The sequence below is a fragment of the Silene latifolia genome, chromosome X, assembly GCF_048544455.1.
Source record: "Silene latifolia isolate original U9 population chromosome X, ASM4854445v1, whole genome shotgun sequence".
In the NCBI taxonomy this organism is placed as follows: Eukaryota; Viridiplantae; Streptophyta; class Magnoliopsida; order Caryophyllales; family Caryophyllaceae; genus Silene; species Silene latifolia.
Window position 1 is genome coordinate 252,802,070 of NC_133537.1, and position 18,566 is coordinate 252,820,635.

An 18,566-nucleotide genomic window follows, 5' to 3' on the forward strand; every position below is an offset into this window, starting at 1 on the left:
CCTATCTCGCTTCACATAAATCCAGTTCACTAATTTACCAACCGATGCAATGTTCCAAATACTGGCTTTTTTAATCCCTAGTCCCCCTGCTTTTTTTGACATTGTGACTCTATCCCATCCTACTAAGGGTACTCGATGATATTCAGAGGAGCTATCCCATAGAAAATTCCTACAAATTGCCTCAACTCTTCTTATTGTCGCTTTAGGTATGACAAACATCGCCAAGAATTGTACAGTGTATTGAGCACCGAGTTAATGAGGACAACTCTTCCAAAGATAAGAGAGCTTTTTTGCCCCTAGACTTGATCTTTGTCACCATTTTCTCCACTAGACTATCGCAATCCTTTTTGTTACTTTCCCTGGTTGAATTGGCACTCCTAAGTATCTCACTGGCATTGTTCCTTCCTCGAAACCCTCAGAATCGATATAACATCGTCTGCAATTCCTTATTCACTCCACCTGAAAAAAATTTCGACTTTGCATTGTTCATTTGCAATCCTGAAGCATTAGAAAAAGATGTAAAAGCTTTAACAAGGAGGAGAATAGAGGGGGCATCTCCCTTGCGAACATCGAGGAGGTCATCTCGCAAACATGAGGTGTGTTAACCTAATTCCTTTGCAGACCGAGGGTGATAATGGAATGGCCATCTGGCGTGGCATAGGCTATGAGTCTTGACAGATAATCCATACATATAGTAAAAATGAGAGGTGAGACCGGATCACCCTGCCTGAGCCCCCTCTTACCCCTGAAATAACCAAAATTACTTCCATTCAAGACTAAGGTGTAAGAGGTAGTTGTAATGCACTTCATTAGAAGGTCTATAAACTTGGTAGGAAACTTCAGTCCCACTAGCATTTGTTCCACAAAGTCCCATTCTACTGTGTCATAGGCTTTTTGCAAGTCTACTTTGAATAAGCACCTGGGGGAGACATTTTTTCTTGAGTATTGATGCACTATATCCTGGCATATCAGCACATTCTCTATAATGGATCTACCTTGAACAAAGGCTCCTTGATTTTCATGTATCAGATCAGGTAGGACCAAAGCAAGCCTATTGCACAAAATTTTTGATATAACCTTGTATGAACATTGCAGCAAGCAATGGGTCCGAATTGTTTGACCGAGGTAGGTCTCTCACACTTAGGAATCGACTAATGTTGGTAGCATTGATTGATTTAACATTTGACTGTGCTAAAGAAATCCGGACTGCTGCCACTACATCATTACCAATCACATTCCATGAGTCCCTAAAGAAACCACTTGAATATCCATCAGGACCAGGTGTTTTATCAATTGGAATGGAGAATACCATCTGTTTAATCTCCTCATAGAGGACTGGTTTATTCAGAATAGTTATGTGATCCTCCGTGCAATATTTCCCATATTCCAGAACTGCAGCTCTCACGTTTTCATTATCCTTTTTACTACCTAGTAGCCCTTGATAATACTCTAAAAAGGCATCTTGAATACTCGAGCATCTGCAAACAATCCCTTCATTGGTCTTCAATTTGAATGATAGTGTTTCGATGCATCTTTTCTTTAGGCTAGCATGAAAATAAGCTGAATTCATATCCCCCTCATCAGTCCATTTGAGCTTAGCTTTCTGCTGCAGGAAGCTATAGTTGGCCTTGTTCAGTTCTCTTAGAGTCTCCATGGCTGCCCTCTCTTTGGTAATAAGGATTGGATTCATTAGGTCATCCCTAATATTCTTCTGAATCTCATTTAAGATCATTGCTGCCTCCTCAGTCTTTACTTCTATATCTGAATAACACTCCTTGTTCAGTCCTTTTAGAACCTTCTTTACAGCTTTCATTTTTTTTACTATGCAAAACATTAATGTGCCATTCACATTACTATCCCACACTTCTTTGATCCTGAGAATGAATCCATCAGCTTTCCCCCACATATTAAAATATTTGAAGCTCTTATACTGCCTGGTAGTTAGTTGCTTATTGGACACAACACGGGATTGTGGTCTAGAAGTCCTTCAGGATGGAAATGACCCACCATTTCAGGAAACACACTATGCCACTCATTGTTGACTAGAAATCTATCCAATCTACTGTATTTTCTATGGTCTACATCTTGCTTATTCGTCCAAGTATAGTATGCCCCTGTTGCCTGAATATCAATCATTCCATAGTTATTAACGCAGTCAACAAACGCATCCATATCCTCATCTCTGGTTTGCCCTCCTAATCTTTCTTCAGGCTTCAACACAAAGTGTTAAAATCCCCAGCCTAAAGCCCATGGTTTAGTACAGTTGCTAGCAAGCTTATTTAAGCAATTCCAAAGATCATGTCTATCCTTTCCCTCATTAAATGCATAGATCAATGTTAAGTGAAAGCTTTGACCACTAGCTTTAACAGAAATATGAGAGTGAATAAACTGAGGATTATATTCCAAAACATTAACATCAAACAATTGTGGTTGCCAAAGCATCCACACCCTTCCACCCTTATGCGTATGAGTATTAGTGGTAACACACCACCCATCAAACAAAGTTAAGAGCGATATTTGTCACATTGCCACTATTAATTTTAGTCTCTAGCAGACCAAAAAGTCCTACCTTCTGAGTATTCATAAAATTTTTAACTAGTTTCTGTTTATTAATACTATTGAAACCCCGCACATTCCAAAAGCCAATGTTATTCATGAGACAGGGATGGGTTAGGGGGTCACCGATTTTTCTTCTTTGTTATCTCATTTCTGTCGGGTCCAAAGTGCATCCAAGTCTATAGTTTCATCTTCATGTTCACTATCCTCCCGCTCCTCCGGCTTCCGAATTGGTTGAACTAGAGTCACTGGATTCACCGGTGTGACTGGAGTCACTTGTATGATCGGACTTGCTAAAGCAGGATATTCGTCTCTCCGAGAGTTTTGATTCAACTTTTGGCATTGGTCTCCATTTTTTAGTCACGTCTTTGTGAGTTTCTTTGCTTGAGCCTTCCCGCATTCATTTGCTTCATGACCCATGCCCTTGCATTTCACACATATACTTGGCTTCCAGTCATACTCCACTCTAATCTTCAATAGACTACCATTCTCATCTTTAAACTGTACACTAGCTGGGAACTTATTTCCCACTTTCAGTTCCACCATTATTCGTGCATAGCCTAGTCTGGTTTTGGCTTGTAGCATGGTCGTCTTTATATAAGGTCCTATCGATTCCGCTACTCTTGGTAGGCATTTCCCCCAAAATTCGAGAGGAAGTCCATAGAGTCGTATCCATGTTTGGTACCACCTTTATCTCCTCTTTTAGGAGATCTATATCACTCTTCCAGGATTTAACCACTAATGGTTTGTTGTCGAACATGTGGTACCCTGCTTTTAGCACTTCTTCTTTCTGTTGCATAGATTTAAACCTTACTAAAAATATTCCATTAGGTGAAAACGAGATTTTGTCAATCCCATGCTTACTCCATATTCTATGAACAAATCCCTCCAATACCTCCCATGGTGGATTTGCACCTAAAACAAAACATACTACAGCCTGGTTCCAATATTCAACCTCCCTCAAATTCATGTTCTTTGTTGGTGGGTTCATGGGTGTGCGAACCATTAGATGACTCCTCATTTTCAACAGCTGTTAGTTGGTGGACGGAGGGTTAGTTTTCTCCTTGATGGTTAGGCTCATTTTTGGTACTACCAAACCTTTTCTCCAAATTACCTACCCGAGGGTTCAAGTCATCGATAACAACTTGCAGCTTTGAGAATATGTTGTTGATAGAGACGGAGAGCATCATTATAGCGCTTTGTATGCCATCCTCGTCAATTGCATGAATTTTCTCATCGTCAGGAGAGATGAGATGAGAGCAGTCTAGGGAAGATTCCTGACTGTGTCCAATAGGTTTTCTGGAGGGTTGTTTTTGTTGTTTGTTGAGGGAGGTAGTGGTAATTTTCGCTTTTCGATCATATCAAGGATGGCACCTTTTAGAGGGAGACACATCTCGGTGTCATGTCCGTGACCTTGATGGTATTGACAAAATAGTTTTCCATCCCATCTATGTCCTCGCTTTTTTGGTAGAGGGTCTGATGTTGGACCAATTGGTTTGAGCTTTCCTTTAGAGATTAGCCTTTCCAAGGCTGTGGCATAAAGCATACCCAAATCGGGGAAGGACCTATGAGGTCGTCTGGTATTGTTTGGTGGAGTCCCCAGGGGATTTGCTTCAGTGGTTTTGATAGCCTTCCAACTAGGGTTGGTTTTGTCGTCGGCAAGTAGCCGGGTTTCAAGGAGCTTAACCCTTTGCTCAATATCAGAAGAGGGAAAATTCTCGGTTCTAATTTTGTCCTCAACATGGGAGAGACGAGTGCTCAAGTTTTTCACGGTAGCTAGGAGTCGAAGGACCACGTTGCTGATTTCGGCAGAAGTCATGGCGGATGCAGATTGATCGGCTTCTTGAGTTCCTGGTTGGCGATTGACGGCACCCAAGGGATTCGTGTTTGACATAACGATAGGCGTTATAACTTGTCTTGGCAAGGTATTGCACAAACAAAGGCAAGCGCGACACATATGTATAAAAGGCAGTTATGTCGTGAAGACGCGACAGTGTGACAAGGTTATGAGTTCATTAAAGATCGTGAATGACCTCTTGTGTATGAACTCAAAGTGCAAGACATTGAACTTAGACTCGAGTGTCAACTTTGGCATAGTGATGCCTAGACAGACGACTTCTGACTTAGTTCGGAGGTTTTGTAACACCCCGATTTATAAAGGAGCCTCTAGCAAGACATTCCTAATAAACCGGACTGTTACCATCTCGGTTTCCCGAGGTAGTGAATAACAAATTAAACTCCAAGGCAAATTACATAATTTCTTTAACTTAACTTTTTACAAAACCTCATTTACATCAAATTACAAGAACTAACATAAATAAAAGTGAAAGTCTTCTAAATGATGATCTAGCTACTAAGTCTTCCGATCCAGTGTCTCACGCCCATCAAGCTCCCATTCTATCTCATAAACCCGTCAAGTCCGCTCCCAATATTTGGATCGTCACGGTGTTCACGAATACACAAAGTGTCAACCACGAGGTTGAGTAGGGAATACAATGAAACAACAAAATATGATATGCATGCTCCTCCGTCACCTCCACCTCCATCTCAACTCATATCTCATAACCCGAACGCCCTGACCATACCGATCCCTGAGAGACTATATATCGATCGTAGCCGATCCGCCGCTCGCAATGAGGACACCAGGGCAAGTCCGCAGAACCCGCCCGGGCCTTATCACAACATCATCATCACTACACCACATCACCACAACATCCTCCATCTCCAATGCATATGAATGCTAAACAAGAAACAATGCAACACAATATGTATATCAATGAATGAAATCATGCCGCCTACCAAAAATGTTGTGATAACATACTCAACACGATCAGATCAGTCAACCACATTCCAAAGATATAAATCATAACATAAATCAACAACCACGAAACAAGTCAACGTTCACAGTTTGGTCATATGAAACACAATAAGTCAACACAACTTAACAACAACGCTGATAAGTCAAGTGTATTTCCCTACCTTTTCGCAATCCAAGCTCACACAAGCAATCAATTATGAACCTTCACATATCCATCACCTACATAACATAATTATATATAATTACCACCTACTCAATCAAATAATCATGCACATAACCTAGACTCATCATAACTTAATAGGAATATCAACTTAAAGAACAAACACGATTTTTCCTGATTTTCCAGCACATGACAGACTCGGAATAAAATACATAACTAATTCCAGAAAAATCAAATTGATACAAGGCCAATTGAATTGGAACCCCATGAGTCTTAGCTACAAATTATATCTAACGTGTTTTTCCCAAATTCCATAGTTATCAAGGGTTTCCAGACTGATTTCCAAAAACTGACAGAAACCGTCGCATAAAAAGTATTGATTCATAAAACGAGTTTAAAACATTATTTTTCAGAAATTCCAAATCCTATTATCATCTAGACTATACAAAGATTATGTATGAAGAAGCCTCATAACTGAATCGACATAAAAATTAAGGTTTCAAATCATTTTCCACAACCAAATCAGATTCGCGGACTTTTCAGCGACATGTTCATAAATAAATCACCTAGGACAAACCACAAAGAATTTGACTATGATATTTTATATGCATAAACTAGACATCAAATAAACAGGACTCTCTTTTCAAACTTTTCGAAAAAAATGACTTTAAAATAGTATAAACAATGGAATGAAATCGACTTACAAACAGGGAATCGAATTAGGTTGGAATCGATGAGCAATCTTCAATCAAATGCAAGGATCGTGTGTGTGTGTGTTGGTGTGCGTCCAAAAAGAGGGAGGCGGGTGAGATGAGGGTTGTGTAGTGTTAGGGTAAAAATTAGGTTAAGAATTAGGTAAAAACATGATGTTGGGTGTTGGGTTAAACATGTTATTGGGTAAACTCCAATGGGTCGAGGGTAAATGGGTTAGCTCACATCTCGAATTCCATGTAAACCCGTCTCAATTAACTTACGAAACAACTCGATCTTACGATACAACGCGAGTCAAGTAAAATAACTTAACGTAATTATCGTCTAAACAATTACCCGACTTAAATAGTAAAATAAAATACGGAGTATTACAGTCTTCCCCCCTTAAAATGAACTTCGTCCCGAAGTTCGCTCATCTATCAAACCTCCAAGCATCACCGTGGGTACCAAAACAGATTTTCTAGTATAAGAACTCAAGAACTAACTTAGGCCCATAAAACAAAATGTTACATTCTACCCTCCTAAAAATAAAGTTACGTCCCGGAACTTACTTCATGCAAACATATCACCACGAATCATTCCATCATCCTACTACCGTTGTTCACCTCGACCTATTAGAGCACCATACCAGTAGTTTAACTACACGCTTCTCTTACACATCAACCAACTAACAAAAGTAAGAACACAACATAGAGAACTCATTTGCATGGGTACACCCAACGAAACATCAACTTAATCAAACCACAATCTATAAACAAGTGCAACATAACATTAAGATTTTACAATCCTACCCAACTAAAAACATGGTTACGTCCTCGTAACCTCTTTTCAACTTTCATATACGTATGCAACAAAATCATCAACAACAACATGTAATGTAAAAGAACACATGATAAGAGATCGCGCCTTAACATTAAAGTCGAAAACAAGGTTTTATTATGGAATTAATTGATTGTCAACAAGTAACACTTATTACTTAGCTCATGCTTAACTTAAAAACACAACATCAAACTAAAAGAACAACAAGAAAGGAGCTAAAGGTTTACACGGTTTCATACAGATCGATCATGGTGTTACTAGCTCTAACCTAATGAGTCCTAGGTCGTGCTTACTCGATTCTGGTGACTTCTATGTCATTCCCTTCCTGGTTCACCTCTTCCCCAAAGTCCGGTTTGGATGGTTGATCGTACTTTCGGCATCGGTACATTAGCATAAAATTCGTATCTCAGTCGCCCGATATAAAGTCAAAGGTATGCTCGGGCGGGTAATTGGCCCCGCCGCAGTAATTGGGGTCACGGCATAACCTCATGCAATGGGTAGACAACTCTCTCATATAGAAGTGTTTCTTTGTCCTTAGTATGCCAGTCGGGATAGTATCAATAAGGGTATACGCTCTTAATCGAGTATTAGTTAAGTACTCAAGGTGCCCATTATGGCCATACTTGTCCATGGCGGCAAAGACAAAGTTTCTCACAATGCTCATTGAAGTCGGTATCAAGTGACATGTAACAGTCTCGCGGGTGTACATTGTAGGGATCCATCCTACAGAGTTGAAAGCTAAACAAATTAGGACACAAGGGTGATACCGTAGAAGGTGCTAAGATACAGGATTCATTCACGTGGTTTAAGTGTGCGAAAGTTATATAACAAGTTTTCGTAGTAGTTTGTTGTAGTACCAGGGTTTTGGTCAACTCAAGATTATCACAGTTCGCATTATCCACTAGAGAACAACAACCTTAGAAATATCAACCATAAGGATATATATATACCAGCATACAATTTTAACATTGACCCCACCAAATTCCTCTCTCAAGTCAAAACTATTACTAATTCCGAACAATTGATCCATATGCGCATTCATTCCGCCCTACCACTAACAATCACCAGGAGTATTAAAACATGTTGCACATACGCACTACTTAAACACTTTGAAACCACAGAAAACATAACATGTAATCAAAACCATTTGACTCATCAGGTATGCAACACGAATTAGTCAGTTTGCATGATGTAAATTCTGAAAACATATTTCCCAATAAAAGTAACAACATATGATCCATGACAACAACAACATTACTTCCATATCACACATGTGTTTAACATTTTAGCAACCTTATCGTTCAATTGTGTCCAAAGAACGTAGTATAACTCATTTTCAAAAAACAAAAGATATCGCATAATTAGCTTAAACATACACATTTGCCTTCATATACTTTGTGGGACATTATCTATGATAAAAGATTAGCAACTTGAACAACTTCTCTGATTTGCACAATTTGAATAATTAGGCAACTCGTAGGCTCAACTAATTGTATCTATAACGACTATCATTTAAACCAACGCATATCATGTGAATCATAAAAGGGTTATCCCATCATAATTGGCCAACATAGCTGACATAAGAAAATTTCCGTCAAAATAATCACCTTAGCATTTCGTGACAATACAACTATGAACATATCCAATAAGGAACAACGACACTATTTTATTATCATATCATAAGTTTAGGTTCAACTGAATAAATTAATGCAATGAAAGTAATAAGTATAACTATAGGCACACAGACTCACATAAAAGACATTAGAACCCAGATGACATCGTACATGTGAACATTTAGACATACTCATTACTACCATCCATGTGTAAACATTTAAACATAATTATTATAAATATTCACGCGAGTATATTAGAATAGTCAAGTTAACATTTAACGCCACCAACTTTACCAAGATATGACAATATAGTTTTATATTTATATATATCCGACCACTATACAAGTATGATGAACACACCAGAGATATTACAACATGCCAAACATATATAAAATATGCAACAACTGGACTCGTATAAAATATTTCACCCTCGATTAAGGATCAGATTAAGCTATTCAATTTCACTCATACTATCATGCCAACAATGTTATAAACTAAACTTTAATTTTTTTTTATCACTTGTTAAGATACATAACCAATGAATATGTGTGCTACTATCATCATATAAGGACACTATAATTTCACATTAATAAGGCTCATGAAATAATCGAACAACTGTATGAAAACTCAACATAGAATTCACATTTTAAAAGTTATGATTCACGTGGTAACTTTCAAAAATCACGAATAAATAACCGTTCAACGAAAACTTGAGTTATATTACATTTTTATAACATACAGAGAGTTAATAATTCGTGAGAAAAAGAATGAGGTCCAAAGCTCAAGAATTCAATTTTTAAAGGATTTTACAACTCAGTTGGTCCAAACAAGTATGTGACAGCAATTGGTCCGAAACTTGGGTCAGTTTGCAAAACTTACCATTTAATATAGAGACATCAAGAATTTTCGTGGCTTATCAATTTGAAAACATATGCGAATCTTCTGATCGATGGAGTTGGAATTATGCAAAAATTATTAATACAATTTAAATAAGGATTTTTACAAAATCGTTGGTCAAAACATCACTGCACAGGAACTTCCTGACCACAGCCCACTAAAATATTTATTACTCCTAATCCGTATATCCTATAAGCATGAAACCAATGCCAAATGAACAATAACTCACGAGGCTATCTCTCAGAAAATTTTCATCTATAGGCGACAAACAGAAAACGAATGGCAGTAAGATCAATTAGAGAGTAAAATCAAACAAAACGTGTTTCAGCACTAGGTCATTCATTTACTATGTTCCAAGCTCTTACAACCACACTATCGATACTAACCCATCCTAACTTAAATCTCACACTTTGTACTTACGTAAACATCTATCCCATAGCATCCCTAAGCATCTCGATATACTCCTTACATCTAAATCACGATTGCTATGACTAGAAACATGCAATTCAATAGTGTTTCTCATTACTATCACAATACTATGCTAGCATGGCTTCGGGATCACATAACCGCATATCACGAGACATAATAGCACTATCAACACGTCATTCGACATCCATCCAGATAAATATCATCAATTCGCAATTATTTTCACGCTCACGATTACCACAATCCAACAATTATCAACCTGAACACGAAAATTTTAATTCTCATCTCCACAACATCACATGATCACGCCATCATTCATACAAAATACTTACCGTAACGTTGTCCTGCAGCATGGTTAGAATATATGGGTCTCAAGGTGTACATCCACTCGATTATATCCAAGGTTTTCCTTCTAACTACCCCATTCACTCAATTTCTCTCGGGTTACCCGGTTCAAAATCGAGAGGGCAAAAGAGCACGTATTAAGGGCGCCTTCTTAACCGCACTGTGAGCTCCTAACAGTTTATTCCCAGGGGTTCATTTTATTTAGACACATCCTACGTTCATTGGGTTCATTGATTTAGGCCTGAGGATCGTTCGCTCTGATACCACTTTGTAACACCCCGATTTATAAAGGAGCCTCTAGCAAGACATTCCTAATAAACCGGACTGTTACCATCTCGGTTTCCCGAGGTAGTGAATAACAAATTAAACTCCAAGGCAAATTACATAATTTCTTTAACTTAACTTTTTACAAAACCTCATTTACATCAAATTACAAGAACTAACATAAATAAAAGTGAAAGTCTTCTAAATGATGATCTAGCTACTAAGTCTTCTGATCCAGTGTCTCACGCCCATCAAGCTCCCATCCTATCTCATAAACCCGTCAAGTCCGCTCCCCAATATTTGGATCGTCACGGTGTTCACGAATACACAAAGTGTCAACCACGAGGTTGAGTAGGGAATACAATGAAACAACAAAATATGATATGCATGCTCCTCCGTCACCTCCACCTCCATCTCAACTCATATCTCATAACCCGAACGCCCATGACCATACCGATCCCCGGTAGACTATATATCGACAGTAGCCGATCCGCCCATTTCCTTGTTGAGGACACCAGGGCAAGTCCCGCAGAACCCGCCTGGGCCTTATCACAACATCATCATCACTACACCACATCACCACAACATCCTCCATCTCCAATGCATATGAATGCGCAACAAGTAAACAATGCAACACAATATGTATATCAATGAATGAAATCATGCCGCCTACCAAAAATGTTGTGATAACATACTCAACACGATCGATCGTCAACCACATTCCAGTATATAAATCATAACATAAATCAACAACCACGAAACAAGTCAACGTTCACAGTTTGGTCATATGAAACACAATAAGTCAACACAACTTAACAACAACGCTGATAAGTCAAGTGTATTTCCCTACCTTTTCGCAATCCAAGCTCACACAAGCAATCAATTATGAACCTTCACATATCCATCACCTACATAACATAATTATATATAATTACCACCTACTCAATCAAATAATCATGCACATAACCTAGACTCATCATAACTTAATAGGAATATCAACTTAAAGAACAAACACGATTTTTCCCGATTTTCCAGCACATGACAGACTCGGAATAAAATACATAACTAATTCCAGAAAAATCAAATTGATACAAGGCCAATTGAATTGGAACCCCATGAGTCTTAGCTACAAATTATATCTAACGTGTTTTTCCCAAATTCCATACTTATCAAGGGTTTCCAGACTGATTTCCAAAAACTGACAGAAACCATCGCATAAAAAGTATTGATTCATAAAACGAGTTTAAAACATTATTTTTCAGAAATTCCAAATCCTATTATCATCTAGACTATACAAAGATTATGTATGAAGAAGCCTCATAACTGAATAGACATAAAAATTAAGGTTTCAAATCATTTTCCACAACCAAATCAGATTCGCGGACTTTTCAGCGACATGTTCATAAATAAATCACCTAGGACAAACCACAAAGAATTTGACTATGATATTTTATATGCATAAACTAGACATCAAATAAACAGGACTCTCTTTTCAAACTTTTCGAAAAAAATGACTTTAAAATAGTATAAACAATGGAATGAAATCGACTTACAAACAGGGAATCGAATTAGGTTGGAATCGATGAGCAATCTTCAATCAAATGCAAGGATCGTGTGTGTGTGTGTTGGTGTGCGTCGAAAAGAGGGAGGCGGGTGAGATGAGGGTTGTGTAGTGTTAGGGTAAAAATTAGGTTAAGAATTAGGTAAAAACATGATGTTGGGTGTTGGGTTAAACATGTTATTGGGTAAACTCCAATGGGTCGAGGGTAAATGGGTTAGCTCACATCTCGAATTCCATGTAAACCCGTCTCAATTAACTTACGAAACAACTCGATCTTACGATACAACGCGAGTCAAGTAAAATAACTTAACGTAATTATCGTCTAAACAATTACCCGACTTAAATAGTAAAATAAAATACGGAGTATTACAGGTTTGTTGCTGGCGTGACGCCGTTGGACAAGACATGTACAAAAACTTGACCTTTGACCTGTAATGTAGGGGAAATACGGGTTTAATACCCGAGAGGTTTTGACTCTGCTAATGCCATTGAAGATGTCTCGACAATTAGGCGACACGGCCTAGGCTAGAAGTTAGGTACTATCTTTGGCGGACACTCGACGTTATCTAGACGACTTGACTTGAAATCGACCGGACTCTAATCGACTCGAGGCTGAATTAGAAAGGTGGACTGAAGTTTTCGAAAATAGAAATTTTCAAAAGGATTCATTTGTCGTTTTATGGACGGCTTCCGAAGAGTAGAGATCTTTGGAAGGTCGGCCAGTTCAAAGAGTTGTCTTAGGTTTGTTTTCAAAAGACGGTTTAAGTTGAGATTGCGGTGGCTCTGAAAACAACGTGTTGTTTCCGAAGATGGTTTTTGAAATTCCGAATCACGGATTTGAAAATCGAGAATTGAAGAATTTGGAATCGTCATCACAATGGCCATGAAAACAGTTAAATTTGTTTTCAAAGATTGAGTTTGAATTGAAATTAGAAAGCGGTTAAATTTGTTTTCAAAGATTTGATTTTGAATTGAAATTTGAAAACGGTTAAATTTGTTTTCAAAGATTTGAGATTGGATTTGAAATTTGAAAACGGTTAAATTTGTTTTCAAAGATTTGATTTTGAATTGAAATTTGAAAACGGTTAAATTTGTTTTCAAATGATTCGAAATCGGATTTGAAATTTTAAAACGGTTAAATTTGTTTTCAATGATCTGAAATTGGAAATTATGAGGATTGAATTCGTCTTTACGACGGGTTAGAAAACCGTTTTAACCTTTTAAAGACGGTATCTAAATCGAAAATTGTGAGAATTAAAATCGTCATTACGACGGCTAAGAAAAGCCAAATTTGATTTCGAAAACGAGATTTGAAATTTGGAAAGTTTCACGGGTTGAAATCGTCATTACGACGGTTTGAAGAAAGTTTTTGTTTGAAAATTGATTTCGAAATTTGAAAATTCAAGGGTAGAATTCATCATCACGACGATGTAAAAGGGCGCTTTGAAAATGCAATGGTCGGTGAGAGACCGAGGTTTGAAACGGCCATTCCGACAACATAAAAGGGTACTTTGAAATGGTTTGTTAAAACCGAGGTTTGAAATCGTCATTACGACGGCATAAAAAGGTGCATTTGAAATGGCTATTAAAAAAACCAAGTTTGAAAATCATCATTAGGACGGCATAAAAAGGTTTGCAACGGTCGGCAAAAGACCGAGGTTTGAAATGGCCATTATAACGGCGCAAAAAAATGTTTTTGAAAATTTGAAAATGACACGAAAGGACTTATGGTCACAAAACACATAAGCACTCACAATTCATTATTTTATGCATAAAGCTGACACGGGTTTTGGCTTAAAAGGGTGAGTTACACACCAAGCAATCAAACCCCGATTTTCGAGAGGCATACCAATCCAAACAAAATGTGTAACGAGGGTGCCCTAGCCTCGTGCTCGAAGGTGATGAAAGCCCTTTGACGGAACAGAAATGTGTATTGTCAACGGCATGCTTGACTTAATCGGGATTCAAAACGCGGGGATGAAAAAACTCACGCCGACGAGACGAGCCAATTGGTCGAAAAAGGTTAGGTTGTGGGCCCAGACAAGGAACTCAACTTATGACCGTAATATCAATTAATGCACTTTAACCACGACCTCGTTCGAGTTTCACCTCTAAGGATCACAAAGACATAAGTGTTCTAGTTTTCCCCAGCGGAGTCGCCAAAATGTGGACATGGGCCACAAGCCGGTCTGAGGGAGAGAGCCGCCTACCGGTCCGTAGTCACGGGCCACCTGCACGCCAAGCCAAATCGGTGGACATGCAGTGTTCTTTTGAAAGCCACGCTCGGCGGCGTAAAAATGCTTTCGACCGAATCGCTTTAGATCGGTCGGTTTCGTCTCGTTAAAGCTCTCGAAGCGATTGCAGAGATGTTCGGAGTCGCCACCAAGTATTTGTGGGATGCTTGGAACCCATTCGAATCCACTTTATACCTAGGTCAACCAAGGCAAAAAGCGGTGTTTGACATAGGTACTAAAGATAAGGAATCGTCCCCCTTTTAGCATTCTATGCCTAAAATGACACTCCTGCGCCCTGGATAACGCCATCCTCTATCCAAAGGTTCTGAGTAAGGGGTGAGGGTACGTATTGGGAAGCCCTTTAATCGGACACCCAATCCCGCCTGCGTTAGCAGCCTCTACTGATCGATCGTGGTTGTTTAAGTACAAGAATTGATAAAACGGTAAATGCATGAATGCACATCCACAAGCTTAACCTAACATGTGAATATTCGCTAAGTCGGTGTGTTTATACATGTACCAAGAAATTGGTGTAATAGTTGGATTTAGATTGATTTGCATGTGAAAACGGAAATTAAACATCCATTTACCAAATTTGGGTTATGATGCTTAACACGGTCCACTATTTGAAAAAGGGTGTCAAATGACAAAGTGTAAAAACGTAAACTTGTCAATCTGATCCGTCACATATTCGGATAAACCGTAATCGGGATCGTCCTAGACAAGTACCAAAACAAGACAGAATAGTGCACGGCAGCCTTATTAAGGCGCGAGCCTATTGGCGAGAGAAGAGACTCTGCCCAGGTTTTAAAATATGAAAACAGATGGCCTCTTGGGGCGCGAGTCAGATGACGACCCAAGGGGCGTCTCCTGGTTGTTAAAAAGGTTGTTTAAAACCGTATTTTTGAATAAATGATTTGCAAGTATTGTTTGCATGACTCGGAATAATTACTATTATGTTAGTAATATTCGTTGTTGGATTTGCATGTTTGAAAAGCATAGTTTACAAATAAAAATGTAAAATGTTTGATTTGAACTAAATATGTTAAGTTCATTTCTTTGTAATTAGTCAAGTTAATCATCGTACTCGGATTAAATCGACATGGTATAAAGAACCAATGCTGATTATGAATTATGACTAGTATATTTACACATGTAAACAAATGAGAAAAATGGTAAATAAAATAAAAGGGGGTTAAAATACCCTTTAATTTGTAATTAACCAATAATATCATCGAGTCATGGAATAAACCGTCATGGTATAAAGAACCAAGGATGATTTTTGTAATGGTCAAAATATGTTTATCATAAAAATGAATTAAAATGGTAAATAAAAGAAAAGGATTTCCTTTAAAATATAATTAACCAAGTAATATCACCGAGTCACGGATTAAACCGCCATGGTATATGGAACAAAGGGTGATTATGATTTATGGTTAAAAAGTTTGTCAGAAAAACGATTTGAAACATTTGAAATATAAGAACCGATTGCAAATAAGAAATGAAATAAAGAAGAAAGACGAGAAAAAACACGTTTGAGTCTGACCCGAGAACCCACAAGAGGCGCGAGCCTCTTTGCATAAGAAAGGGCTTCTGCCTCGGGCTAAAACTCGGTTTTGGCTCGTCTAACCTATAATTGAATCTTGTTATGCATTGTTTGTAACAACCCGGATTATAAAACAAAGGAAAAACGTGAAATAAAATAAATAAATATCAGAGTACGATACTGATAAAAGGGTCAAGGTGGCGGAAACACATGACCAATCCGGTTCGCTACTAAAACCAAAACCAAACTAATACATTATTAAGGGATTCTCAAACATAAAAGCAAACTCCTAATTTATTATTCGTCTCGCCTCTCGATACATCCCAAACAACATCTTCCAAACAGCGATGTGCATTCAACCTGAGAATGGGGGTCGACAATCAGTCGGGAGTAACTAGATGCTCTCCCAGTCATGTTTACAACAATTGAATATAATTAACAATCATTAACAATTGAAATGCAAAACCAGTAACATGTGAGATCATCTATACTCATGAAACCAATCACAATCTTACCATAACTTCATCAACCATAGACGGATGTAATCATGCAAACCTAGACCATATGAAACCACTAGACCATGAACACTTACAAGACTAATAACGACAAACGACCCACATCCACGAAAGGCACAAAGCTAGCATTAAAGCATAGTAAACATGGCGACACATAATCCACAGCAACAGAAGGCACAAAGGTATCATCAAAGCATAGCCGAATAGAGTGAACGCCGTTAGAGCGTATAACACACCGCCTCTAACTGTAGCGTATAATGCACTACCTCTAGCTGATGGAGCGTATAACGCACAGCCTCCATCGGTGTGGAGTGTATAACGCACTGCCTCCAAGGTACTATGTATAGCATATAACCCCTGCCTATATGTCTAAGACCTGGGCAGACTCTCGGTGCAATAACTGTACACCGAATGACACTTGAGGAACAGAGCGTATAATGCAATAACTGTACACCGAATAACACTTGAGGAACAGAGCGTATAATGCACTGCCTCTGTTCCGATAGTATACAATTGATACTACCGTCATCTATTCAAACCAACCAATAAATAAAAGCACAGTATAACTGACTGTACAAACAAGCGTGAACAACATCACGACTCAACTCATAGGATAGTATAACTGACTACCCTACTTATCATATGAACAAGAGTAACCAAAGATATATGCAAACACGAGGACATATCACGTTGAACTTCATACAACATATGAAACAAGTATAAGCAACCAATGTTATAGTAACTTTAGGTATAACTTTAACATTAACCATTCAATGTTATAGTAACCATAACCATAACATAAACTCTGGATGCGAGGTTATAGTAACCTCGACTATAACTTCAACATATATAACTTGAAGTTATACTTACCTCAACTATAACCTTGACACGAAACTCAAAGTTATTCTAGTCCCAACCATAACCTTGAGCCATAAATCTCAGGGTACGTTAGTTCCGGCTATAACCTTATCTCGTACTTCAACGTTATAGTAGCTTCAGTCATAACTAGAGTAACTACCCAAAGTTGTATTAACTTTAGCTATAACACATGAATCATCATCAAGGTTATACTAGCTTTAGCTAAAACTTTGGAGAGAACTCTTGGCCGCCTATCATGCTGCCATTAGGGTTCACTCGTAAACCCTAATTACGCTCATGACACCCATAATAAACACATAAACAACATACGATATATAATTAATACATCAAAAAATATATAAACATGCGAAAACATAATTTAACATGATCATAAACAATCCAACACGTACCAATTGTACAAGACAATCATTAAAGCATATTAATTATATCAATTGGCATAAACACAATTAAAAGAAAACACCTAGTTACCTTTTTAGCAATTAAAGAAAACCTTCATAAAGAAAACGACCAACAAAGCCTTGTCTCCAACACGTGTCAACCTCCCCAAAAAGCGATACAAAATAAAAGCACAGACCGAAACCCTCGAAAACGTCATGAAAGGCTATTCTTCTTCTTCACCCGTTAAAATAAGAGACCTTAAAGGTAGGTCTAAAGGTTCATACAAATAATTCTCATAAAAATATATGGAGAAGAATATGTTGTAAAGATAAGAGCAAGGATTATGAAAATATATTTTATGTATGAGTTTGGAAGAAGAAAAGATATTCAACAATGAAGTAAAAGGGAGAAAAGAGAACAAAAGAGAGAAAGAGAGGAAAGCCGTGCGGCACTTTCATGCGTGAAACCAAAATAGGTTGACCTAGTTGCTTGCTAAGTTAATTCTATTTATAAGGAGATTAACTAATGGGCTTTGGGTCCATTAGCTCATACAATGGATTATCTGATTATAAATCCGATTGGACCATATTAAAACGTAAGGAGAGCTTACATAAGAAAAGTAATTATTAAATTAAAATAATCAAATCATGCCCGGACATTTTAACCCTTCCAAAAGTAGATTAAAATGAGAAATAATAAAATAGAGAACGAAGACGATAAATATAAATATTCAAAATATATTATTAAACTCCAAAATAATTAATTTAATAAAATACATTTATAATAAAATATTATTATAAAATATGGGGTGTTACATTGTTCATGCTCATAAACTCATAAAAAC

The 18,566-nt window shown here is 37.8% G+C and overlaps 1 protein-coding gene across 1 annotated transcript; it reads right to left on the reverse strand.

Moving 5' to 3' along the window:
* Nucleotides 1-1,051: 1,051 nt before the first annotated feature.
* LOC141619942 (uncharacterized) lies at nucleotides 1,052-1,906 on the reverse strand. The gene has a single exon (XM_074436945.1). It carries the CDS (start codon nucleotides 1,904-1,906, stop codon nucleotides 1,052-1,054), a length of 855 nt encoding a protein of 284 aa, XP_074293046.1.
* Nucleotides 1,907-18,566: the final 16,660 nt, after the last annotated feature.

What these genes read in the sequence shown, in the direction of transcription:
- LOC141619942 (XM_074436945.1), bottom strand. Translation starts at nt 1,906, where the DNA reads ATGTGGGGGAAAGCTGATGGATTCATTCTCAGGATCAAAGAAGTGTGG.